The following is a 27,617-nucleotide window of genomic DNA, read 5'->3' on the forward strand; positions in this document are numbered from 1 at the left end:
CAGTGCTGTCCCTGGAAGGAAGTGGCCATGTTTTTCTAATGCTGGATAACCACTTAAAGGGGTTGGCCGTCTGCTCTGTGGTGTTCCTGTCCATAAAATGGTGGACATGGAGGAGCATGTGACCATGCCCCGCCCCCCCAGTGTCCACCACTGAGCCTGTATATGTCTATGGAGGACACAGGGGGTGGGGCCTGGTCACATGCTCCTCCATGTTGGCCATTTTATGGACAGGAACACCACAGTCTGGAGGAGGGGAGTCTGATATTAGCTCTATGAGGTACACGGGGAGCTGCTGTCAGTATATACAGTGACTACACTTACTAATACTTTGTACTGACCTATTTTACTATAAAGTGGCCAACCCCTATAAGGGTGCAAGAAGGGACACTAATAAGTAACACCACACTGCTTTGTGTTATGTTTCTTAATTTTTTCATTTAATAGCAAAATAAAAAGTTAAAATACATAAAGGTATGATACAAGGGAGCAAATTCTTATGTTTAATATATAACATATCCAAAATATAGAGTAAGAGACATGGATGAACACGCATTATAAAAACGTTATAGCTCAGGTAAAAGTATATCCAGGTGTCTTGAAGTGTCCTTCCTGCTACCTGCAACATGAAAACAAATATATATTGATTATAAGTTTATATCATATTGTAAAAATACATTGGTTCCCCCTATACGGTAATTACTAATACTTATGTAATGTGTACGGCGCCTTTAAACAGCAGAAGTATTGCAATAGTTTGTAACTTCCCTGCCCTGTCATGCCACATACTATAGGGTTGTCTCCACAACAGGGGCGATACTGAATATAGCACAAGAGGAAGGAATTGCCAGAAGTTACCCACCCCACCTCCTTTTGTCAAATATTCAACAATACATATAGCAGCCATGCTGGTGGTGACTATAAGGATTAGATTAAGGTTAGCCAAAGCGGACGGCCGCCTTATGTGTGCAGCGATGTCCTGATATTTCTAAAGGCAGATATCAGGGGTGAATATGGTCAGGCCTAATACATTTTAACATTTCCAATGCTTTTGTTTTCACAGGAGACATCAGGTGTCTGACAACAGTTATTATATGAACATGTGCCGGTTTTCACCAAATATCTACAGGAAGTGGATGGTAGAGATGACCTCAAGCACAGAGCGGGAAGGTCAGCTGTCAATGTGACCCAAAGGCTGGCGGGAAAGTTACAGACAATATATCTGCACCTTATGGCTATGTTCCCACTATGTAAAAATTACAGCTGTCTTTCTGGACGGCTGTCATGTTAGCACCGAAGCCCGTAAACTGTGACGGCTAACTCACAGCAGACAGGCTGCAACAATAATATACAGAACACAGGGAATGGGAACTTGCTCTGTATATTGATGAATCTAACCTGCTGATAGCCCCCAAATGTGCACAGGGCACTGAGGGTGATGGTATGTCTCTTAACTTCCTCCTCCGCTCTGTACCCGTGCTGTTGACGCTGCTCTGGGCTGAGGATTACAGTACGGGAACGGTGCAGAGGAGGAAGGTAAGAGACATACTTTCATCCTCAGCACCCCATACGCAATAGGTGGCTATCAGCAGGTTAGATTCATCTAAACTGCTGATAGTTCCCCTTTAAGGTTAGGATGTCTAATATTTTCTATGCAATTTTAAAATTTTAAACAGCCAAAGTAGCCCATTAAAGGGGAACTATCAGCAGGTTAGAGAAATCTAACCTGCTAAAAGATGGGGAGCAGAGGATGAAGGTATGTCTTTTACCTTCATCCTCAGTGCCGATCCCCCACAGCTTTAATGTAGTGCTCTGTACGCTAAGGCCGCTTGGTGTGATGCCCCGTCCCAAGAGCGCTAATCCAGGGGCGGATCAGTGCTCTGGAGGCAGGGCAATGCTCCAAATGGCCTTACTGTACAGAGCACTACATTAAAGCTGCAGGAAAACGGCATTGGGAACAGATAGCTTTCCTTTAAACTCATTATAATTCACTGTGTACAGCAGTCTGGGTTCTGTCCTCGGCCTCATGCCCAGGCTGTTATACAACATCCTATAGACACAGACAGATCATAGGGCGGCCATGACTTGCTTAGTCCATACCACTGGTGATTCCTGTAACAGAAGCTGTAAATGTTCTCGTTCTGTGCTAGAGTTGTGTTAATGATATAACAATTACTTACCAATCGGTTTAGTTTGTTTTATTAATTTATTTATTTTCCCCACAGCTTCATATCACTCCTACGGAGAAACGGTGAGAATTACATTTAAGCATATACTATACATCTAGGCTATACTCTGTTAAAGTGACCCTCCTGTCATATCTGCGGTTGCCTCTCCTGACTGACAGAAGTTGTGACCGTCAAGAGACGCAGCCGCCACATCGGGATGTCACTATTGGAAAATGGCCACTTTTACTGAATTAAAAGCGGACAACCACTGTACGGAGGAAAAATGAAACATTTGCTCTTCCTTCTGATTAATATATTAAAGAGGACCGGTCGGGTCTTGTGACCTGTGCTTTACGTAACAGCAGCGCTTAGGATACTGTATTTTCTCACTCCTCCTGGAAATGAATGAATAAATTGACAAGTGGGCGTTATCATTCTGTGTGTCAATAGGGTTTGCCCATATGCTGTGTGACATAGTCAGCGCACAGTGTGCAGGTCCCTTTCGAAGGACGAAAAACAAGGTTTATGTTGTTCATAGTTCCAGGAGGATTAACAGAGGAATAATGCAGAGACGTATCCTATACAATTGCTGTTTTACAAACATTCAAAACCCCTTACATGGCCACAAAATGGGTAAAACTTAAAATTGGGAGTGTTAAAGCTGTTTAAGGAAGATTTCAAATATGGCAAAAACAAACGTATCAAAGGGGTTGTTGGATTCATTATTTGTTCCCTATCTTGTGAGTATGAGATCGCAAGGAAGTCCGACCCCTGGGCTCCCAAGGAATCTCTAGAACAGTGGCCTGATGCCTTTGGTTTGAACAGATCAACAGGTCGGCACCTGATCTGTTACTCCACTTATTCTCTATGGAGCAGCTGGAGGTAGCCCAGTGGTTTTTATAGAGAATGAATGGAGTGTTGGCTCCAAAAAAGTCAGGCACCATTCTAGAGATCACTAGAGGGCTGAGAGGTCGGACCCCCGCAATCTCATACTTGTCCTCTATCCTGTGGATGAGTAAGAATAAATCTGACAACCCCTTTAGCGGGTAATTCTGTCTGCATTTTCTGAGTGCAACACAGTTATGGATTACTACAAGACAGACCTGGCGGACTATGTAAAGGTTATTGCATAGCATAAGTGCAAAATTAACTAAATAAATTAACAAAGTTATCAAAAACGTGTAGCAAAATAAAACCATATAAAAACAAATATACCCATTGTGATTAATGGACGGAGACAACCTTGGCTTTTTAGTTATATAATGAGGTGAATATGGTCCAGGGAGATAATCGGGCAGATTTACTAAGGTGCACAGCGTGAACATTGGATAAAGAATTACAATTCCATCACCACAATGAAGAAAGATCCGAGAAACGGGTTTATAATAGTATATGCATTTACCGACATCTGAAGTGGCTCAGGTACCCCCAACCACCACACCTTCCCAGGACACTAGAAGTAAGGCTGGGTTCACAGCACGTCTAATGGACATAGCAGATCCATCTGTAAGCTGCCAGTAGGGGGCAGACTGATTTGTATCACTTAGTGTAGTGCCATACGGTGCCCAAGCACATTAATATATTATATGTAACACTGCATCTATGGAAAACAATGCAATTACTTATTTCAGGGATTTTTCAGATCCTTCATGGGAGGAGGGAGAGGAGGAGAGAGAGACAATAAAACTCCACCCATGAGGTCTTTTCCTGCTTTTTTCCGATATAAGTGAGAATGAGACATGTGAACCCAGCCTAGTCCTGCATACATGCTTCACGGATCATGTGATTCCTCTAAGGCCTCATTCAGACTGCTTTAATGCAGCCACATTTTTGCATCCATTATAGGGTTCTATGGTGATGAAGGTTTTGTTCACTTATAGCAGGGATGGGAAACCTTTGGCCTTCTATCTGTTGCAAAACTACAATTCCCACTATTCCTGGGCAGCCAAAGCTTTAGCTGTCCAGGCATGATGGGAATTGTAGTTTTGCAAGAGCTGGAGGCCTGAAGGTTCCCCATCCCAGATTTAAAAGTGTTGCAGCCATAAAAACAGTCATCTGAATGAGGTCTTAGCAGAGCTCCATCAGTAAAAACAGATAAAACTGGCAAACCCAGGGTTGGTAATATTCTCTTAGTAACAGGTTCTGGGATGGTAATGACAGCTCACACCGTCCTGATTCCTTATACTGGTTGTGGACCAAAGTACTGCACAACTTAAAGGGAACTGTCAGCCGCATACACTGTCCTCTCTGAAGGCGGTATACAGTAGTGGCAGACAGGCTGATAATAAGCAGTAGCTTTAAAGAACTTGCAGGTTATTTGTCGCCTGTGGGAGGCAGGGGTCCGACGTATTTACACCTTCTGTATCATCAGTGTCAGTCACTACCCTGACTTCACACAGGGCGGCATACGCAGCCTGACAGGTCCTTCTTAGAGGTTTCTCCACTCAAACAAGCCGGATATCTTTTGTTGTTTCACCCACACAGCTGTCATAGCAGAGAAATAAAAATCCTCTTGTTAACTGCTTGCAGACTGTGTACAGACAAGATGGAAATGCTGTAGGTATTTAGCCGTGGGAAATTTGCAGCTGCAAAAGTGCACAGATTTTTTTTTTTTTTTGAGGCAGGAATGTAAATTAAAGGAATATTCTAACTTACCCTAACCCTTAGCCACAGAACAGGAAGATAGGTGTCAAACAGGCGGGGTGTCCAACCACTGGGCACCCAACTCCTTTACAATGAATGGAGCAATAATCAGAACGCATGCTGCCACAAAGTGTAGTTTTTATGGAAGCTGCAGAAGGTAACAGAGTATTGTATCTGATTATCTCCGGCAAAAAAAATGGAGCGTTGGCATGGATGCCAAGCCACAATCTATTCCAAACAATAGTCGGGCCCAAATCACTGGACCTTGGAGGGGGCCAAGGATTCGGACCATTCACAGTCTAACATTTGGGCTCTATCCTGTGGATAGGGGATAAGGTAATTTTAGTCAAACTATTTCTTAAAGTTTTTTCTTTTATGCAACATGTTAAAAATCTGCAGTTGCAGCATATGTTGAGGATTTTGGCTTCACCACTGATATCAATGGAGAAGTCCACATGTTCTGGGTGTAAAATCTGCATTGCAGGTAAATGTCTAAATACACGCTGTAAAAATTTTCCAGTGTGTGAAGGATTCCGTAAAATCTCATTCACATTGCAGGTACATATATATATATATATATATATATATATATATATATATATATATAATGTATTATGTACCTGCACACAGAGAATTGTCTATGGAGAATTGCCCACAAATGACCTCCTACACAGGAATCTCAGGTAGCGAGTCTGGTCGGATACCATGCCAGTAATATTTACTCTATACACATGACCCTGAACCTTACAAATACAAGTTTTCCCAGGATTCCACACAAGCAAGTGCCAGAAAAAGCAAAAGGAAAGAACAAAGAAATACAAGGAATTAAAGTGGTATTACTATCTTAGCTTATTGAACTTGTAGAACACAGCAAGTTAGATATTGCTGTAAATACATTCACTTAGCAAACATGCCTCCTTCTCCTAATACGTTGCTCTTTCCCTTCCATTGCTGGCAGCTTGTTGTCTCAGTTACCGACCACCAGTCGTCTGGCTGATGTATATATAGTATACAGTATGTACACTATGGGGGAGATTTATCAGACATGGTGTAAAGTGAACCTGGCTCAGTTGCCCCTAGCAACCAATCAGATTCCACCTCTCATTCCTCACAGACTCTTTGGAAAATGAAAGGTGGAATCTGATTGGTTGCTAGGGGCAACTGAGCCAGGTTCACTTTACACCATGTTTGATAAATCTCCCTCTATATCTCTACACAGCGATGTTATAGCAATATATATACACACTAGCCAGACCACTGCTTTTAGAGCAGAGCAGTGGTTGGTAACCTAGACAACAAGCTGGCAACAATGGAAGGGAATAAATCCGGAGGAGGCTGAAATTGCTGAATGAATGTATTTGCAAAAAATATATTTAACTTGATGAATTTTACAAGAATTGTAACATTGAGTAACGTGCAAATAGGTTTCAAGCTGTGCAAAGCATGAATCCCTTAGCGTTAGTAAATCTGCCGGTCAGAGGGGAATCATGCAAACGTGGGGAGAGCTTTGATGCAGCGTGACCTTGACTCAGGTCTTGGAGAGCTGAAAGATCCAATAAGCTTCTTTGATATTAATCCTCTGGATAGGATTTCCACCTCTGAATTTCAAAAGTAAGCCAATCATTTTTCTGGAAATAAAATAGAAGGCAGGTCATATCAGCTGAAGGAGGCTGTGGACGAAAAATACCGACAGTCAACACAACAGTAAACCAAAGGTTTCCTACAGAGCCGCTCCACTATTAACTCTGGCATTTAAGGAGTTAAAGTGACCCTGTCACCCCTTTTCTATATGAGGACCTCTCTACCCAGCTGTAATGCCTAAATTCTGCAGTTTTTATACCTTACTTTATTATAAAGTACTTTATTATAGATAAAGGTGGATTGTGCCACCTGGGCGGGGCTTCACAGACAAAGCACCACTTAGCCCCGCCCACATATGCTCATGCCCTCTGTAACGTCATCACTGTCTAGGCCTCACCCCTTCAGTGGCCATTAGAATGAGCCAGCCTTGAGGTCTAGGCCCCACCCCCTCTAGGTCTAGGCGTTGATGTGTCACAGAGGGGCGGGGCCTACTGAGCCTATGTAGGCGGGGATAAGTGGTGCCGTGTCTGTGAAGCCCCACCCAGGTTGCACAAACCACCAAGGATAAAAAGCATTTTTCACTGGACCAAGCACCAAGAAATTGATTATAAAGTAAGGTATGAAAACTGCAGAATTTAAACTTTACAGCTGTGCAGAGAAGTCCTCATACAGAAAGGGGGTGACAGTATCACTTTAAATAATCAGAGAACAGCTGTTCTTGGGGATCGGTCAGTGCTCTGACGCACAAGGCTGTAGGTAAAAGGCATGGGCAGCTTTCTGTAAAAAGGTAGCAAAAAAAGTTGGCACATTTATAAAAAAAAACAAAAACAAAAAAACAGCTGGGGTAAAATCCAGGGGTATTGCTAGCACCAGGCACCCCAGGTTTTTGGCACAGCGCCCTGCATCATTTTTATCATGAAAAAGCAGTTTGAAGCTCTCCCCCTTGTCTTCATTGTTCTCTATGGAGAGAGGAGGGGTGGAGGGAGATGAGGCACCAAAACAGAACAAAGAGTTAATTTACAGCTACATCCCCAGGCTATCTCCTCTGAAGTCACCACTGACCTCTCTGAACTCTGAATACTGGCTTTCACACAGGTCCCGCTGTGTAATATTTTGTTCTCTGCTCTTTGCTGGCAACTAAACTCCCTCCTCCCCTCTCCATAGGTTACACAGGGCCAGACTGATGTAAACTAGTCGAGATTTCCTCATAATGAGCAGAAAATGAGAGAGGAGGGGGGGGGGGGGGGGGCACAGGGAAAGTCTTATTAAATGCAGATAATGGAATATTTGCCTAATAAACCCTATTACAAAGTTTCTTAAAATTTCCTGTACTATTGATTTCTGCAAAAAAAAAAAAAAAAAACTCGACACTTTAACATAATACATCACTATAGTCCTAGTATTCTTCCTAACACCACCCCTTTAAATACAATGGCGGGCAGGTCAATGTCAGCGCCCTGCTCTGCCAGTCACAAGGTTTACCAGCCTATGAGTAACCATTACAGAAAGTCAGCATTAGCCGCCACGATATTACATCATTGTGCCTGCCCAGGAAACCCAACCTGCAGGCCTGAAGAAACAATGGCTCTATTTATCATGGGAATAGGCTAAGTAGGTGGTGTTTATTTTATTGCTTATGTTCTCCTGGAATCAGGTGACTGCACATCTCCCAATAGCCAATGCGTCCAGTAGCCAATCATTTTTCAGCCGGTCAGAATAACGTGATCAGCCGACAAACGAGAATTTGTTTAATGGCTGATATCTAACCCTACTAGACAAGGTCATATCAGCTTGACTAGCGAGCATTGCCCCGTGTAATATGGTCGGAAGTAAAAATAAAAAAAATAAAAAATTTAAGAATGAACGGGACTTGAATTATTCGTAATGCAAACTCAAGAGCACATGAGAACACAATAGCTCTAACAGCGGTGCACAACCTGCTCCCCCTCCAGCTATTGCACAACTACAATTTCTATCATTTTTAGACACCTTTTTGTTGTCTAGGCATGATGGGAATTGTAGTTCTGTAACAGCTGGAGGATTTCAGGTTGTTCACCGCTGGTCTAGGAGAATCATATAACCCATCTGTCAGTGAGTGCCAATGTCTCTGCGACTGCAGCTAAGATCTCACCCTGAGTGCCTCGGCTTGTACTAGTATAGGTATGGGAACAGCTTGACAATCCTAACATTGGCGTTACCACGTAAAACCACATAAACCCATTTAGAGGTTGGAAAGACTGCTACCTAAGGCCAATGCCTGAGGAAGTAGTATATGTGAATGTGAAACACGTTGGTACATTTACCAGATAAAAATGTGACTGGGTATATTCTGCAAGCTGCAGCATCGTTGTTTTCAGGCTGGGTATTAGAGAGTATGTGAGTATGATGTATCACTATTTATGCAAATACCAGGGGTAATAATACTACATTTGGCTGGCTCCCAGTTTTCAGTCCTTTTACTTACCTGATGCACAACATTTCTTATATAGACATAGTGATACTCCAATTAACAGGCCAATACCCACTAGCACTCCAATGACGATTCCTGCTATTGCAAGACTGCTCAGTGGCTTATCGGTGCGGGGCTCTAAGAGGAGACATAAAGAAGAGCTGAATTGGTTCACAGTTACAGAACATGGAATACGTAGTTGGCTGAGAATTATCCGGACCACAAAAACAGGGAAAGGTCAGGAGCGATCGTATAGCTGGTTTGTTCCCTGCTGGGTTAAAGCTGTGTGAGTAGCTGTTCTATTAAGCAGCACTGTTGCAACACGCTGTAAAGTGTGTCACAATTACAATTATAGATGAGCGAATCTACAGTAGGAACAAAGGGAGGCTCTTCATTCCTATCGGGATTCAGGCTGCGGGCTATGAAGTCTACTCCGCTCCCTCCCGGATGCTGAAAAAGGATGGATCCAGTCCTGGGAAACTGGAAGAAGTTTCCCAGGACTGGATCCAGCCATTTTCGGCACCTGGGAGGGAGCGGAAGGACTGGATCCAACTTTTCTCAGTACCTATGGAGCAGCAGCAGGGAGCAGAGCAGACCGCAGACTGATGAGCTGAAGGCAGATAGGAGCGAAGCACTTTGATTAGTTCCTACTGCAGATTCGCTCATCTCTAATTACAATATTCAATCTCCTGTGAGGCATGAAATGAATGGCGATTCACGGACATGCCGAGTGTGCTAGGGACACACACATCGACAGGGCAGGTCATGAGCAACGAAGCCTCCAGTTACAGTCACCGTAATACAACCCCTTCAATAAGGAAAGAATATGTTTTAAGGTAATACCGATAAGGAGAAAAAGATAAGAGGGCACTCGCCATACTGATGTGCAAGCTTTATTTCATATAATTAAAAAAATTTCATCAGGTCCATCTGTAGCGGGCTCAGACGCCAACCACTGATTCACACAAGCTATCACAGCTGTTTCACGTACATGTCTGACGAAGCGCGCTTGCGCGTGAAACAGCTGTTTTTTTTATATGTTTTAAGGTAAACTATCACCTTATGAGTGTAGCACGCTGGGTGCTACAGTTGCCAAGACAACCGTCTGCCACGGAGCAACTTCCATGCGCGTACCCTTTTCTAATTGACAGTCATGTATGGAACTTGCTTGACGTCGGGCGGTTGCCTTGATAACTATACCATCCAGCATGGGCCGCATCTCCCAGGACCAATCCTTGCAGAAGGTGGGAGACCAACACTGGACGTACTCTTCAGAAACTGAAATCTGACTGTCAATGGTAAAGCTGGCCATACACATTACATATGTGTCAGTAAGACTGGTTGACCATGTGTGTTTGGAGGTGTTAAGACTTTCCCTTAAAGGCAGATGTTAATGGAGAGATGGATCAGCCAGGTTATCTTTCATCTGTCTGATGGTTTTGTTTTTGTGGACATAAGTTGCAGCTACAGCGACCATCTCTTCCTTCTCCCCAGAAAACATAGAATAGGTGAGATAGTTGCATCCCAACAGCTATTTTATGTATGAAGCCAGCTTAATGGGGTACTCCCGTGAAAATTTTATCTTTCAAATCAGCAGGTTTTAGAATGTTTTATAGATTTGTGATTTCCCTCAATTTAAAAATATCCAGTTTTCTGGTACTAATCAGCTGCTGTATGCCCTGCAGGAAGGGGTGTATTCTCTCCAGTCTAACACAGTACTCTCTGCTGCCACCTCTGTCTGAGACAGGAACTGGCCAAAGCAGAAGTTTTCTATGGGGATTTGCTCCTGACATGGATAGAGGTGGCAGCAGAGAGCACTGTGTCAGACTGGAGAGAATACACCACTTCCTGCAGGGCATACAGCAGCTGATAAGTACTAGAAGACTGGAGATTTTAAAATGGAGGTAAATTACAAATCTATATAACTGTCTAAAACCAGCCGATTTAAAAGAATTTTATTTTTGCTGTAGTACCCCTTTAACACCTTTGGTCTTTAATTTTAATAAAGCACACTTACCACTTAAAGTCAGAAGCACTGTTTCCTGTAATAACTTTTCGGCTTGTACACTGACAGTGTAATAGCCTGCACGGGACCTCTGGGCATTGCTGATCTGTAAGGAGCCATTAGGAAACAGGCTGGCTTCTGGGAAAAACTTGTTTCCTGTAGTTATCCTCCCAGCCTCATTGATCCTTATAATCTGGTTTGTAGCGTTTGTGTCCGGTCCTGTGTACCATTCTATGTATCGGACCGTTCCGGCTATACCAAGGACATTTAGAATAACAGTCTGGTTTACCGTAGGATTAGGAGGGTAAATTTCAATGGAAATTCCTAAGGCTGAAGACATCCATGAAGCCACGAGAACTGCAGATGAGAAAAACACAATAGTGAGAGATCACATTGCGGACGGTGGATCTGCTGAAAGGCCTATAACTTATGTTAGCTAAGCACAGACAGTATTGTGATTATTCCCTTCCACAAGCCGTACAAGGGTTCATATGTATTACACACAAGTGCTGCGGAATCTTATTATTATTATTATATGGTGCCCCCATCTGTAGGGATAGCGGTCTCTTATGACTTATACCCCATTCCCAGGGGATCTATCAGCCCAGGCAATGTCAATCAGCTCTCTGCTATGGGGGCTAGTTTTAAGAATGGGGGGTCAATATGGGATTCCTGCTGTACGGAAAACACTGACTCCCTATTCTGAGTATGAAGCATGAAGTATGAAGCAGTGGAATGGTAGCGGCACAAGGCAGCCCTGTTCTTGCTGGGATGTTCTATAAATGGTATAAAGGAGACAGTAGACATGTACTATAATGGCAACACCGGCACACCAAGATATTGGATATATAGAAGTACTTTGTTTAGTCAGGTACAAAATACAAATAAAAAGATCCCCATTAAAACCATTTAAAAATCCCAAAAAACTCCAGGGAAAGCATAAGGTCTAATGCTATCCAAGGTAGCAACCCCATATACAATACTTACAATATCCCTGTCACATACACAAATACAACAAAAGAGATGTAGATATATCTATAAAATGGACCACCATAGCATAGGGTTAGGACTAGGACCCCTGAGGAAGTCTGAGGGTACGGACGGAACGCGTGGGGCTCTGTGGTCGGCACCCCAGTCTATCGCTGTCCTCCTAATATGGTGATATACAGCCTTGGTCATTTTCTTTCATAGCTATATACTTAATCCTCCAGCACTACTTATCCTTATCACAATATTGTTATTTACCTTATATGTATTGTTGTGCTATGGTGGTCCGTTTTATAGATATATCTACATCTCTTTTGTTGTATTTGTGTATGTGACAGGGATATTGTATGTATTGTATATGGGGTTGCTACCTTGGATAGCATTAGACCTTATGCTTTCCCTGGAGTTTTTTGGGATTTTTTTAAATGGTTTTAATGGGGATCTTTTTATTTGTATTTTTGTACCTGACTAAACAAAGTACTTCTATATATCCAATATCTTGGTGTGCCGGTGTTGCCATTATAGTACACGTCTACTGTCTCCTTTATACTTGGTCTTTTCATGTACTGGTACTGTGCACCCAACCTATTATTTTTGTGAGCTGTGCATATCCTATCCCTTTCTCTTTCTATGTTCTATAAATGGAACATATTTCTAGCAAAAAAAGATGACCACCTCATAGTAAATGCACAAACTATATCTGGCCCATTGCTTGAGGTTCCGGTTCCTTATTTCCACTTGCAGTGTTCCTAAAATACAGGGGGGAAGCCTTACCGAACTTCACGCCTGACTGCAGTCTCACTTTCTGACACCAAAGTTCCCGCAAGCGACTTGCATTTTCATTCAGCTCCCTGTATGGGATGGTTATCAGACATTTTGCCCCTGGATATTAGGTTATAGCAGCTTATAACTTGGCACAATCACCCTATAGAGTTAAAGGGGAACTATCAGCAGATTAGATGTATCTAACCTGCTGATATGTGCCTATTGCACAGGGGACGCCGAAGAGGAAGATATGTCTCTTACTTTCCTCTTCGGCGCCATGCCGGTGCAGTTAGTAGTTTTCTCCCATGGTCCGGTAAGACAATTAATCAGTCCTAATGGTCTCACCGGACTGTGAAGCAAACTACTAACAGCAGGGGGAACATGGCTGAGGATGAAGGTAAGAGACATACCTTCCTCCTCTGCATCTCCTGTGCAATATGGAGCTATCAGCAGGTTACATACATCTAACCTGCTGAGAGTTCCCCTTTTAACCTTCCCTTTCTGTAGAGCTGTTATGTGCTGGATGTAAAAAAAAAAAAAAAAAAAGTAGAATCATGAAAGAGATTATCCAAAGACGAAAACCAACCGACTTTAGGTCATAAATAGCTGATCCGATGGCTGGGACCCCACTGATCATTGGAATGGTGCCGCTGAGTTAAATAGAAAGGCTGCACACATGCTTTGTTCTCCATTCACAAGGCACCCGAACTGATCAGCTACTTGTCCAAAATAACCTATTGCAACAAAGCCAGGACCACCAGCAGAGGGCAGAAGGAGACGTTTAAGGGCCAGTTCACGCGTCAATTCTTCCGAGCGGAGAGAGGAGTTCGCGAGCCTTCCATAGACTGCCAAAAGGACACGGAGGCTGGCGGAATTCAGCCAGTTTTACTCTGTGTAAACGCAGCCTAAGGCCATGTTCACACGCTGTATGTACTGCAGTACTGGCCGGATGATCTTTATGGCCGCAGAGTTCTGATGCAGGCGCATCCGTGCACGCCCGCATCACAACTCCCCATTGCACACTATGGAGCTAGCGGCTGGAGCCGCTCGCTCCACAGTGTGCACTGACAGGGTTTTCTGCGGCCGCAGAAAACTGATGTGTTAGTTTTCTACGGTGCCGCTAGGGATCCCGGCTGGAGTGTATACTATGTGTATACACTCTGGCTGGGATTCCCTAAGAAGGCAGCACTACGTAAGTTCCGTGGGAATCACGGCCGTTGTAACAACGGCTGTGATCCCCACGGAACTTGTGAACATAGCCTAATAGTATATTACATCTTCTAACCCTTTCTAATAACATCTAGATACGTTCTGGCCGACTTGTATTTTACGAATACTACGGACGGGTAAGCCCTGAGGTGGAGTTTCCCCGTCCAGCAAGATGTATCAATAACATTCTGGGAAAGGGAAAACTGTATGAATATGTGCGGCACTGTAATGACACACCCACGCGGCTCTGTAATTCATTTATAGTTTCCCTGCTCCCAGCATCATATTGGAGATGCTTCGATGGGGTGGGGGGGCCACTACAGGCCACTACATCTGTGTTGTCTGTGAAACATAGAACGTAGGAATAAGTTCTTCTTGTCTCCTCTGTGCTGCCCGATCAGTGATCTGATAATAGACTCTAGTGGCAGAGCGCAGATCTTACTGATCAATGTTGTGCAATAGCAATGATCTGTATAAGTAATCTGATGGCTGCTTATAATACTTAGCTAGGAGTGTGACACGTCAAACGTTTCTTCTAACCATAGGTGCTCTCTCAGGTACATTTCTTCATTGCGGTTTGGCTTTGGATGGCAGCCACATGAGAACCACAATGCAATGTGCCCATTTCCCTCCCGGTTTTCAGACCTTTTTGTTATGTTGTTCTTAACAGCACTATGCAATTTATTTCAGGACGGACGGGCAGCGCTGGCAGCTTCAGCTTCTCGCTCTCACCTGATTGGACGGTGCTTTGGCGCTGTATCAACTTAGCTGAAAGTAATCTCTGTGTGTAAAACCCCTAATGGGAAGTATGACTGGCTGTGAGGGGGCTGCGGCCACAGAATACACAGGAAGGTAATGCACTCACTCCACTGCTTGTTACAACTTGTTTTCTTCAGCTTTATACAGTCTGATATCTGATTTTCAAGCTAAATTCCTGGTTGGACCCGCAACAACAAAACAAGTTATTCTCCCCGGAGGTTTATTGTCCTGAATGAGGGAAACCAGTATCAATGCACCAACTTCTCCGCTCCACATTGTCCTATACACCGCTTATAGAAAGCGCCACATTGTCCTATACACGGCTTATAGAGAGCGCCACACACTGTCCTATACACGGCCTATAGAGAGCGCCACACACTGTCCTATACACGGCCTATAGAGAGCGCCACACACTGTCCTATACACGGCTTATAGAGACACGCATTGTCCTATACACGGCTTATAGAGAGCGCCACACACTGTCCTATACACGGCTTATAGAGAGCCACACATTGTCCTATACACGGCTTATAGAGAGCGCCACATTGTCCTATACACGGCTTATAGAGACACGCATTGTCCTATACACGGCTTATAGAGAGCGCCACACATTGTCCTATACACGGCTTATAGAGACACGCATTGTCCTATACACGGCCTATAGAGAGCCACACATTGTCCTATACACGGCTTATAGAGAGCGCCACATTGTCCTATACACGGCCTATAGAGAGCCACATACTGTCCTATACACGGCTTATAGAGAGCGCCACATTGTCCTATACACGGCTTATAGAGAGCCACACATTGTCCTATACACTGCTTATAGAGAGCCACACACTGTCCTATACACGGCTTATAGAGACACACACTGTCCAGAACATTGCCTCCTGTGTCACTGAGGACATGAGGAGTTGTAGTACTGTGTGCCATCTATAGGCAGGCTCTCCTACCATGTATTCTCCAACAGTCTTTTTTTTTTTATTGAGATCAATAGAATAAAGAAGTAATGGACACAATAGATGACACTTGGTTGGCGTCTATATTTTTTATATGTCACATTATTCACTTTTCTATAATGGTGCCCAAACACAAATGACAACCCATAAAGATGGGGACAATGTACTTTGTTCTTATAACGCGGTCACAAAGCTTATGTTACATCTGACTGATCCTTACCGATAATATCTGTCCATTATGCTACTATACCGGGTATAAGTCCCGGGATCATGCGGCTGTATATGAGGATTCCTGTGGTTGCGCTTTGTTTTTTTTCACACACAGATAATACTCCAGAACGGTCATACATAATGCATGGGGCTGAGCCGAGAATGAACACTTATACACGATTAGTACGTGACTGTATACGCTGAATACCACTGTGACCACTTCTATGGGGTTGATGCAGGATGAGAAGAATATTGATCTCACCACTCTATCTTGGAGTATTTTCTGTCTATACAGAATCCTTCGTATGGTATTGCTCAGGCTGGGTTCACACTGCATCAAACGCCTCAGTCGTCCATTGATATTACCAGACAACATTTTTTGTCCCAGTGGACACTAACAGAAAGAACGGACATGTGAATGCAGCTTTACTGCTGACACTGTTAGGTCAAGGACACACATGGTACATATACTATATCTGTCTGTGCTTACAGAACATAAAAAAGCATTTATTCTCCAGTGAAAAGTGTCAGAGGCCGTGCCAAGCTGCTGATCTACTGCACGCTGAAACACCTTCCTCACTCCCCCTCCCATCCCTCAAAGCAGGCTAAGGGATGGAAGGGGAGGAGGTGTTACAGCCCGCAGGAGATCAAGAGCCTGAGGTACTGGAGAATAAAAGCATTACGTTCTAGAAGCCCAAAGGGATACATATTGGGGACCAGGTGTTTCCTAACATCTATCTAAGGGTCCATTTACACAGAAAGATTATCTGACTGATTATCTGCCAAAGATTTGAAGCCAAAGCCAGAAACAGACTATAAACAGAGATCAGGTCATAAAGGAAAGCCTGAGATTTCCATTTTCAAATTCATTCCTGGCTTTGGCTTTAAATCTTTGGCAGATAATCTGTCAGATAATCTTCCTGTGTAAATGGACCCTAAAGCCCCTATTACACGAATTGATTATCGGCCGTATCGTTGTCTTTGAAGATGTTGAAAGGCGAACAACGTGGAGAGCAACAATCTGCTGCCATTTCTCCATGTAACAGGAGCGGCGACAGCAGACTGCTACAACTAACTCCTATGGGCTCCAGAACCAATCTAGTGATCGTCCGGGGAGCTCCCCCCAGATTCCCACGCCCCCCCCCCCCCAGATTCCCACGCCCCCCCCTACCGCACTTACCCGCTTGCTGTGGGTGTGTGTCATAGCACCGGCAGCGAGCGAGGAACGAGGAGTAAGCGAGCGCTGATATGACAGGTCGGTGCTCGCTTGCTCCCAGAGATGGACCCGTGTAATAGGGGCTTAACAGTGACAACACTTTTGAATGTGAATTACATTTGACAGATCCACCTTAAAATGGGGCCTGCTTCCTGCAATCCGTGGGATCCAGAGGATAGCCAAGGAATGAAGCGCAGTCACACAGGCATCACCTGGTTATATCTAACAACTTAGATGCTGCAGTCCATGACATTGGCGTGGTGCCCACACCCAGCACCCACACTACACAGAGAACACAGTCCGCCATTGTTCGCCAACAGGTGAAGAAACTGGGGAGTGTTCTCTGCCACCTTCAGATTGCAAATACGGGAACATGGCCTCAGCAATAAATAATTCAGCCATAATGTCAAGGGGAACACCCCACTTACATTATAGGGAGTGTGTTCGGGAGAAGGCTTGCTCTAGATGTCTTCCAGTACTTATCAGCTGCTGTATGTTGGGCCGGAAGTGATGTATTTTTTCCAGTCTGACACAGTGCTCTCTGCTGTTACAGGAACTGTCCAGAGCAGCAGCAAATCCCCATAGAAAATCGCTCCTGCTCTCCAGACTGGAAAAAAAATACACCACTTCCTGAAGGACATACAGCAGCTGATAAGTACTAGAACACTTGAGATTTATTTAATAGAAGTAAATTACAAATCTCTGGCACTTTCTGACACCAGTTGATCTAAAAGAAAACATTTTTTTGCTGAACTACCCCTTTAAAGTGCTAATGCTACATTGATACTTGATAGAACCTGAGACCACAAGGTCACACTCCGCTTCATTCTAACTTACTAGTAAGACATTACTTTACACATTAACCACTATGACAAATTTCGAAAAAACGTTTCTCAAGTTCTATGTTGCAAAATGTAATAAATAGAAGACACATTTCCAGGCAATACGGAGACTGGTCCTTCCTTCTTCTTTAAAAAAATCAACTATTTTACTTCCTTAGGGTACGTTCACACTTACTGGATCCGCAGCGTATTTTCTGCTGCGGATCCGCAGCAGATTTCATTTAAATAACTGAACACAGCATCAAACCATCAAATCTGCTGTGGATCTGCTGCAGATCAGCTGCGGATCCGGTAAGTGTGAATGTACCCTAAGGGTGCGTTAATACCTACAGGATCTGAGGCAGATCTGCAGCAGATTTGATGCTGTGTTCAGTTATTTCAATGAAATCTGCTGCAGAAAATCAGCTGCATATCCTGTAGGTGTGAACGTACCCTAAAGGGGTATTCCCATCACCTAAACCAGTGATGGCTAACCTTGACACTCCAGATGTTGCACAACTACAATTCCCATCATGCCTGGACAACCAAAGATATGGCTTTGGTTGCTCAGGCATGGTGGTAGTTGTAGTTTTGCAACAGCTGGAGTGTCATGGTTAGCCATCACTGACCTAAACTTTTCCTAGGTAATAGGAAACAAAGAAGAAAGCAATTTTGTAAATGCATTGCTTTAGCCACATGCCTTTCTTTTTTCAAGTTTGTCCCAATTGTGTCCCTGTAGTGTTGATAGCTAGTTGCCTAGATTCCCAACCACCACCCTCCGATCTGGGATGCCAGTCGGGTGGTCGAACCATGAGGGAGCAGCAAGTATAGTTTTACTCCCCTCTACAATCTCCCACACGTCCCCAGGACTTGGATAGTCCCGGACGTGTAACCTCAATGGCAGACACAGCTAAGGCACCGCTGTGTCCGTACTTATCTCCTTCCCCTTTCAAGGCCAGGAAGTGAGCGGGGACGCAACTGTGCCAAACCAAATATTCACAAGGTGGGACAACCCCTTTCACTCCCATTGTAGTAGGCAGATCTGGCTCCCAGGATACTGGCCAAGAGCTAAAGTCACAACCACCCAGAGCTCTGAGCTATAGGATCCAAAGAGGAGGTTGCTTCCACGGCTCTAAAGAGGTTTCAGCCTTAGAATTCTACTGTGGACTCTCTAAAACACAGGAGACAAACTGCTGCATAACTACAATCCCCACCAAAGCCAAATCATCATGGGAATTGTAGTTTTGCAACAGCTGGAGGGTCGACGATTTGCCGTCTCTAAAGTCTCTGTGCTGTAACGTCTCTGTACTAATATCCGTCCTGAGACACTGACAATGCTGCAAAATCAGCTGTTTTGTCCCCTCCTGCACACAGCCTGGCACTGATACCCTATATCTGCACACACCAGCCATGGGTTGGGCACTAGGACACAAACTATGCAAGAACACTGCAATAAGCCACAGTCCCATAATCTCTCACATCACAAAGTACTGTCTTACTTACAGAAAGCTCACCTGCATGGCCCCATGTTGGGGAGTTCAGGAACCATTCTGACCCTATACACCAGGGGTACTCAACAACTTTTAGTGAAGGTCCACTTACCGGGGTCTATTGTCAGGTGAAGGTCCGAGCTGAACATCAGTAGGAAACGTGTTTTGTTACTTTGTCACAAACGTTCAACTATTTATATACAGAATTGCTGCTTATTAGCGGGAAAACTGGCATTTTTTTCTCTCTCACCAGGCCTTTGATATTAGGTACAAAGGGGGTGACTGCCCTGGTAGTATATAGCCCCCCTGTTGCTCCCCCAGTAGTGTATAGCCCCCCCTGTGCGCTCTCCCCCTGTAGTATATAGCCCCCTGTGAGCTCCCCCCAGTAGTATATAGCCTCCCCGTGCGCTCTCCCCCTGTAGAATATAGCCCCCTGTGAGCTCCCCCCAGTAGTATATAGCCCCCCTGTGCGCTCTCCCCCTGTAGTATATAGCCCCCTGTGCGCTGTCCCCCAGTAGTATATAGCCCCCTGTGAGCTCCCCCCAGTAGTATATAGCCCCCCTGTGCTCTCCCCCTGTAGTATATAGCCCCCTGTGAGCTCCCCCCAGTAGTATATAGCCCCCGTGAGCTCCCCCCAAGTAGTATATAGCCCCCTGTGAGCTCCCCCTGTAGTATATAGCCCCCCCGTGCGCTGTCCCCCTGTAGCATATAGCCCCCTGTGAGCTCCCCCCAGTAGTATATAGCGCCCCTGTGCTCTCCCCCCAGTAGTGTATAGCCCCCTGTGAGGTCCCCCCAGTAGTATATAGCCCCCCTTGTGCTTTCCCCTGTAGTATATAGCCCCTGTGAGGTCCCCCCTGTAGTATATAACCCCCTGTGCGCTCCCCTCAGTAGTATATAGCCCCCTCAGTAGTATATAGCCCCCTGTGAGGTCCCCCCTGTAGTATATAGCCCCCTGTGCGCTCCCCCTCAGTAGGATATAGCCCCCTGTGAGGTCCCCCCTGTAGTATATAGTCCACCTGTGCGCTCTCCCCTTGTAGATGCCCCCCAGACAGAAAAAAAATAATAAAAACAACTCACCTAGCACCTCGTTCCCCGCTGCGGCTGTCTTCGTCTCTTCCCGTCGGTCCGGCCCCGACTGATACGCGCTCTGTAGGGATGTCCCGGGGATTCCCCAGCAGAGCGCGCATCAGTGACCTCAGCGTACGCCGCCGGCCTGCACTTCCGGGAAGGACAGGCCGGCAGCGTACACTGAGGTCTGTGGTGCGCGCTCTGCTGGGGAATCCCCGGGACATCCCCAGAGAGCGCGTATCTGCCGGGGGCCGGACCGACACTGCCCCCAGCCCCACAGGCGTACTGACATCTAAGGACAGTACGCCTATGGGGCGGGAGGCAGTGCGGTGGGGAGCGGGACGGACCGGATCCGGGGCGGTTAGGAGGTCTGACCAGGGGTCCGGACAGCTGGCCTCCGCGGTCCGGGTTCGGACCGCGGTCCGCCAGTTGAGGACCCCTGCTATACACCATGGGTCTCCAAACTGTGGCCCCCCAGCAAAACCACAATTCCCATCATCCCCGGACAGATAAAGCTTTGCATTTGACTGTCCAGGCATGATGGGAAATGTAGCACTGCAACAGCTGGATGGCCACAGTTTGGAGACCCATGTTAGACACATTCATGCTTACTGATATCACAGCATCATGTTTTTAAAGGGGTACTCCAGCTAAAAGATTTTACTTTTAAATCAAGTGGTGTCAGAAAGTTATACAGCTTTGTAAATTACTTCTATGCAAAAATCAGCTGTGTTCCTATACTTATCAGCTGCTGTATGTCCTGCAGGAAGTGGTGTATTCTTTCCGATCTGACACACTGCTCTCTGCCACCACCTCGGTCCATGTCAGGAACTGTCCAAAGCAGCAGCAAATCTCCATAGAAAACCTTTCCTGTTCTCCCCCATAAGTTATACAAATCCCCAATATACACTTATTACGGGAAATGCTTGTAAAGTGCTTTTTCCCTGCACTTACTACTGCATCAAGGCTTCACTTCCTGGATAACATGGTGATGTCACTTCCTGGATAACATGGTGATGTCACTTCCTGGATAACATGGTGATGTCACTTCCTGGATAACATGGTGATGTCACTTCCTGGATAACATGGTGATGTCACTTCCTGGATAACATGGTGATGTCATGACCCGACTCCCAGAGCTGTGCGGGCTGTGGCTGCTGGAGAGGATGATGGCAGGGGGATGCTCAGTGTTCCTCCAGTGCTCTGTGTCCCTCAGTGTTCCCCTGCCATCATCTTCTCCTGCAGCCACAGCCAGCACAGCTCTGGGAGTCGGGTTGTGACATCACCATGTTATCCAGGAAGTGACATCACCATGTTATCCAGGAAGTGAAGCCTTGATGCAGTAGTAAGTGCAGGGAAAAAGCACTTTACAAGCATTTCCCGTAACAAATGTATATTGGGGATTTGTATAACTTATGGGAGGCAATACAATACTTTATTAAAAATTTTCGCCAGACTACTTCTTTAATTTAACTACAAACCTTTAACATTTATGCTGATAAGGCTCCTAGAACGGCTAACTCGCCTCCTTACCTGTCAATCACCCTGTAGAGCGCACTGACAGGACAGAGAGCCGTGACTAGTCCCCCTGCCTCGAGCACAAAATTGAAGGGGTTATCCAGTGCTACAAAAACATGGCCACTTTCTTCCAGAGACAACACGATTCTTGTCTCCAGCTTAGGCGGGGTTTTGCTGCTCAGTTCCATTGAAGTGAATGGAGCTTAAAGGGGTTATCCAGCGCTACAAAAACATGGCCACTTTTCCCCCTACTGTTGTCTCCAGTTTAGGTGCAGTTTGCAATTAAGCTCCATTTACTTCAATGGAACTGAGTTTCAAAACCCCACCCAAACTGGAGACAACAGTAGGGGAAAAGTGGCCATGTTTTTATAGTGCTGGATAACCCCTTTAAATGCAAACCGCACCCGAACTGGAGACGTGCTGTCTCTGAAAGAAAGTGGCCATGTATCTGTAGCACTGGATAACCCCTTTAAATGCATTTTACCCCACATGAAGCCCCCCCGGCTCCCCTAACACCATCGGAGGGCCGGCTGTGAGGTCTGTGCAGCTGTTCTGGGAGCCCAAACCACAAATGTCCTTTTAAAGCGTAACTGTCATGTTTTTTTTATTGGAGAAATCAGTAGTATAAGCTATTTTAAGAAACTCTGTAATAGGTTTTATCAGCCAAAAAGCCTCCTTCTGTACTCAAGAAGCAATCTCCCAGCCTCCCCCCCCCCCCCCCCGACTTCTTATCTGTGCATTATCAGGCAAACACGTCTTCATTACAGAGAAGCCAGTGAAGACGGGCTCTGCTCTCTCCATTGTAAGCCTATGGAGGGGGGAGGGGCCGAGGGAGATGAGGGAGCAGGAAGAGGTGACATGAAGGTCAGCTGTTTGTAGACTCTCTGGGCACCTAAAACGCTAAATTCAGGTGTCAGAAAGGTCAGTGCTTATCTATGAACTTACTGAGAGAAGATTGCAGGGTGTTGTGCTGTGCAGGACTGCTCCGTGCTCAGTCACTCCTAACAGCCCCTCCCCTCTCCATAGCCACATAATGGACACAGAAATCCTGCTGCTTCTGATGTGAGGGGGGAGGCTGGGAGATTGCTTTTTCACTACAGAAGGAAACTCTTTTAGTACATAAAACCTATTACAGAGTTTCTTAAAATCGCTTGAACTGTTGATATTTAATGTTTTCAAAAAAATGGCCCTGAAATGACAGTTACGCTTTAAGGCTATGTTCACACTACATATATTTGAGGCTGTATGTTTGAGGCTGTATAGCAACCAAAACAAGGAGTGGATTGAAAACACAGAAAGGCTATGTTCACATAATGTTGTAATTGAGTGGATGACCGTCATTTAATGGCAAATATTTGCTGTTATTTTAAAACAATGGCTGTTATATTGAAATAATGGCCGTTATTTACCGTTATATGGCGGCCATCCACTCAATTACAACATTGTGTGAACAGATCCTTTCTGTGTTTTCAATCCACTCCTGGTTTTGGTTGCTATGAGGACCAAATACAGCCTCAAATATACATAGTGTGAACCCAGCCTAAAGGGGTTATCCAGCGCTACAAAACATGGCCACTTTCCCCCTACTGTTGTCTCCAGTTTGGGTGGGGTTTGAAACTCAGTTCCATTTAAGTAAATGGAGCTTAATTGCACACTGCACCTGAACTGGAGACAACAGTAGGGGGAAAAGTGGCCATGTTTTTGTAGCGCTGGAGAACCCCTTTAAGGCTCTCTATAGCGTCTGTAATACAGAGGGAAATAAGTTGTTTTGCCACTTTTCTCATTTTTCAGGTGTTTTTAGTTTTTCAGCATGGCACCATGTTCTGGGTACGGCTGTATTGTTCCTTCCATAGACTTCTATAAGTGGGAAGAAGAAAAAAAACACTATCTGTATGCATACTGGCATGAGTAGTGAGACTACAAGCCCCAGCATGCCTCCTGTCAGCACGCTGGGAGTAGTAGTGCCCCCACATCGCTGCCTTTCTAGCCTGCAGGAAACTACAATGAAGTTAGTGACAGCCGTGACCCGGAAGAGGGACCACCGCCCGCCCGTCTGTCTCCTCACTCCCACGTGCTCCCCTCTACTATAACCACACACAGCTGAGGGTCTGTTACACCCGCATGTCCGTCGTTCTTACCTAGCAGGAGTCCGACCCTCATGGCGACCGCGTCCCGGCTTTCAGGATCAACGAGCGCGGCAGGATAGGCGTTTCCTGGATGTCATACTTTCATTTTCGGGGGTTGTGAGCAGCAGGTAACCATGACAGCGGCGACTTACGGCTGGGAGGTCACGTGAACAGCAGAAACTTCATTTAGTGTCACGTGATGCGCCCGAGTCATGTGACCATCGCGCACTTTATTTTTTTTTATTGCAGTGAAAGCCGAAATACAGTGATAGAACAGAAGCAGCGGAAATGGGCGGGGAGAGGACGCTGAGGGGAGGGACGTTATGTACATGGGACTACTGTACCATATATGTGCTGAGGGGAGGGATGTTATGTACATGGGACTGTACCATATATGTGCTGAGGGGAGGGATGTTATGTACATGGGACTGTACCATATATGTGCTGAGGGGAGGGATGTTATGTACATGGGACTGTACCATATATGTGCTGAGGGGAGGGATGTTATGTACATGGGACTGTACCATATATGTGCTGAGGGGAGGGATGTTATGTACATGGGACTGTACCATATATGTGCTGAGGGGAGGGATGTTATGTACATGGGACTGTACCATATATGTGCTGAGGGGGAGGGATGTTATGTACATGGGACTGTACCATATATGTGCTGAGGGGAGGCATGTTATGTACATGGGACTGTACCATATATGTGCTGAGGGGAGGCATGTTATGTACATGGGACTGTACCATATATGTGCTGAGGGGGAGTGATGTTATGTACATGGGACTGTACCATATATGTGCTGAGGGGAGGGATGTTATGTACATGGGATTGTACCATATATGTGCTGAGGGGAGGGATGTTATGTACATGGGACTGTACCATATATGTGCTGAGGGGGAGTGATGTTATTTACATGGGACTGTACCATATATGTGCTGAGGGGGAGTGATGTTATTTACATGGGACTGTATGAGGAAGGATACTGAGGGGAGTGATGTTATGTACATGGGACTGTATGAGGAAGGATACTGAGGGGAGTGATGTTATGTACATGGGACTGTATGATAAAGGATACTGAGGGGAGTGATGTTATGTACATGGGACTGAATGAGGGGAAATGCTGAGGAAGTGGTGCTATTTACATGGGACTGTATGAGGGAGAATGCTGAGGGGAGTGATGTTATTTACATGGGACTGTACCATATATGTGCTGAGGGGGAGTGATGTTATTTACATGGGACTGTATGAGGAAGGATACTGAGGGGAGTGATGTTATTTACATGGGACTGTATGAGGAAGGATACTGAGGGGAGTGATGTTATGTACATGGGACTGTATGAGGAAGGATACTGAGGGGAGTGATGTTATGTACATGGGACTGTATGAGGAAGGATACTGAGGGGAGTGATGTTATGTACATGGGACTGTATGAGGAAGGATACTGAGGGGAGTGATGTTATGTACATGGGACTGAATGAGGGGAAATGCTGAGGAAGTGGTGCTATTTACATGGGACTGTATGAGGGAGGATACTGATAGAAGTAATTATTTACATGGGACTGTATGATAGACAATGCTGAAGGGAGGGATGTTATTTACATGGGACTGTATGATATATGTGCTGAGGGCAGTGGTTATTTACATGGGACTGTATGATATATGTGCTGAGGGCAGTGGTTATTTACATGGGACTGTATGATATATGTGCTGAGGGGAGTGATTTTATTTACATGGGACTGTATGATATATGTGCTGAGGGGAGTGATTTTATTTACATGGGACTGTATGAGGGAGGATGCTAAGGGAAATGGTGCTATTTACATGGGACTGCATGATGGAGGATGCTGAGGGGAGTGGTGCTATTTACATGGGACTGTATGATATATGTGCTGAGGGGAGGGATGTTATTTACATGGGACTGCATGAGGGAGGATACTGATAGAAGTAATTATTTACATGGGACTGTATGATAGTCAATGCTGAAGGGAGTGATGTTATTTACATGGGACTTCCTAATAACTGACTGCATAGGTATTGGGGAGTAGATAATCCTTAACTTACATTAAAATGATGTTTGCCTTATGCTGTGCACAATTTGTGAAAAGGAAGGAGGTAATAACCAGTATATAGCATGGAGATAGATATATGGGATTTCCCAGCATCTCTATAGAGCACGGCCATGGCAGATACCTGAACGTCCCCTACACATCAGACAGGTGCGGCCTGTATTTCTAGCCCCATTGGTCATACACACACACGGATGTTTTTGGTCCATTCTTTTGAGCTGTAACACCTGACAGCGCTAACCCAGCCCATTAAAGAGACAGAGGACACGTGATCCTGACACGGAGGGTGGGGGCCAGGAGCAGGGAGCGTGTCGGAGTGGACTGAGATTTGATGATTTTATGCGTTTGGTGGGGGTGAATGCGCCTAGATAACAGCAAAACTGTGCAGAATCTATAATACATTGATATTGGAAAGATGGAAAGCTATGGGTGGGCAACGTATTAATGCAAAAATAATTTTGGGGGAATACCCCTTTGATAATTTTATATCAATTTTCTTTTTAAATATAGATCTGGAATCATAGCTTTTTCTGACCATATCTGACCATGGCCTGATGCTTTTTGTTCCATACAAAAAAAAAACCAACAACTTGTTTTAAGGGGTTATCCAGGGTTATACAAAGATTTCTGCTTTCTTTCAGAAACAGCACCACTCTTGGTTGTGTGTGGTATTGCAGCTCAGCAGGTTAGAAGCATCTATCCTACTGATATGTCCCTATAGTGCACGGGAAGCTGAGGCTGAAGGTTAATTTCTTACCTTGAACCTCAGTAACGTTTGATGGGAACTTTGTATTTTACTTGATAAGTAAATGAGGTGGTTTGGAGCACTGCGGGACTACCATCCCAAGTGCACTGATCTGCCCCGGCCAACCCACCCCATCTAATGAATGTTTATCTGGTGCTCTGCAGGGATGAGTACTGGAACGACATTACTGGAGAGCGCTGCCCCAATAGTCATTAGGAGGGGCATCTGCAAACAGTAGCGGTTCTCTCCCATTTACTTCAATGGAATTGCTTGTTCATCTCAAAAACGCCAGTGCTTATGTGTATGGCTTTTTTTTTTCCCTGGAAAAAAACGCCAAGATCATCTTTGGTAGTTTAAAAAAACGCCACGTAAAAATCTTGTTTGTGAAGCCACCCATAGACTGCCTCGTACTAAACACTGCAGACTGGGAGCGTCCCATAAGACCTGCTGGTTTACAGATGCCGTGAACCAGTTGTGTGGATTACAGCAGTGTCATGAGATAGTCCATGGATTCAGACCTGTCATGGCTGGTTGGTGGATAGATTATGTATATATAATCTGTGATACTAGATGACTGTATATTTGCAGGTATTACCAGCAGAGGGCGCCTAGTGTCTCTGCTATAGCTATAACTGCACTGTTAGACTCCATTCATAGCATCTTCAGGCCCTATTACACTGAACGGATATCTGCCTCAATTTGCCGATTACTGACTGCTCAGGCCGATAATCGTTCAGTATAATAGCACGTTAAAAGGCAAATTACTGAAAGGTCATGATGTGTGAGCGAGCTGAGCATTAGAACACCAGTCCCCTCTCTCTCTCTCTC

General features: G+C 45.1%; 1 protein-coding gene across 4 annotated transcripts; it reads right to left on the bottom strand.

Moving 5' to 3' along the window:
* Window positions 1-446: 446 nt before the first annotated feature.
* LOC138769995 (pregnancy-specific glycoprotein 22-like) lies at window positions 447-24,214 on the bottom strand. Of its 4 annotated transcripts, XM_069948801.1 has the most exons (5): window positions 23,984-24,203; window positions 10,856-11,200; window positions 8,854-8,976; window positions 2,178-2,235; window positions 447-616 (listed from the first exon to the last, which is right to left on the bottom strand). In XM_069948801.1, the coding sequence occupies exons 1-4, from the start codon at window positions 24,003-24,005 to the stop codon at window positions 2,225-2,227; spliced, it is 501 nt and encodes a 166-aa protein (XP_069804902.1). In that variant the 5' UTR covers window positions 24,006-24,203; the 3' UTR covers window positions 447-616; window positions 2,178-2,224. The 4 variants fall into 4 exon arrangements, with proteins under 4 accessions (XP_069804902.1, XP_069804904.1, XP_069804901.1 ...); XM_069948800.1 differs by lacking the exons at window positions 447-616; window positions 2,178-2,235 and adding an exon at window positions 6,384-6,478 and having other exon boundaries at window positions 23,984-24,208; XM_069948802.1 differs by lacking the exons at window positions 447-616; window positions 2,178-2,235 and adding an exon at window positions 6,384-6,436 and having other exon boundaries at window positions 23,984-24,207.
* Between the last annotated feature and the right edge of the window lie 3,403 nt (window positions 24,215-27,617).

Source organism: Dendropsophus ebraccatus, chromosome 12 (assembly GCF_027789765.1).
Source record: "Dendropsophus ebraccatus isolate aDenEbr1 chromosome 12, aDenEbr1.pat, whole genome shotgun sequence".
Lineage (NCBI taxonomy): Eukaryota > Metazoa > Chordata > Amphibia > Anura > Hylidae > Dendropsophus > Dendropsophus ebraccatus.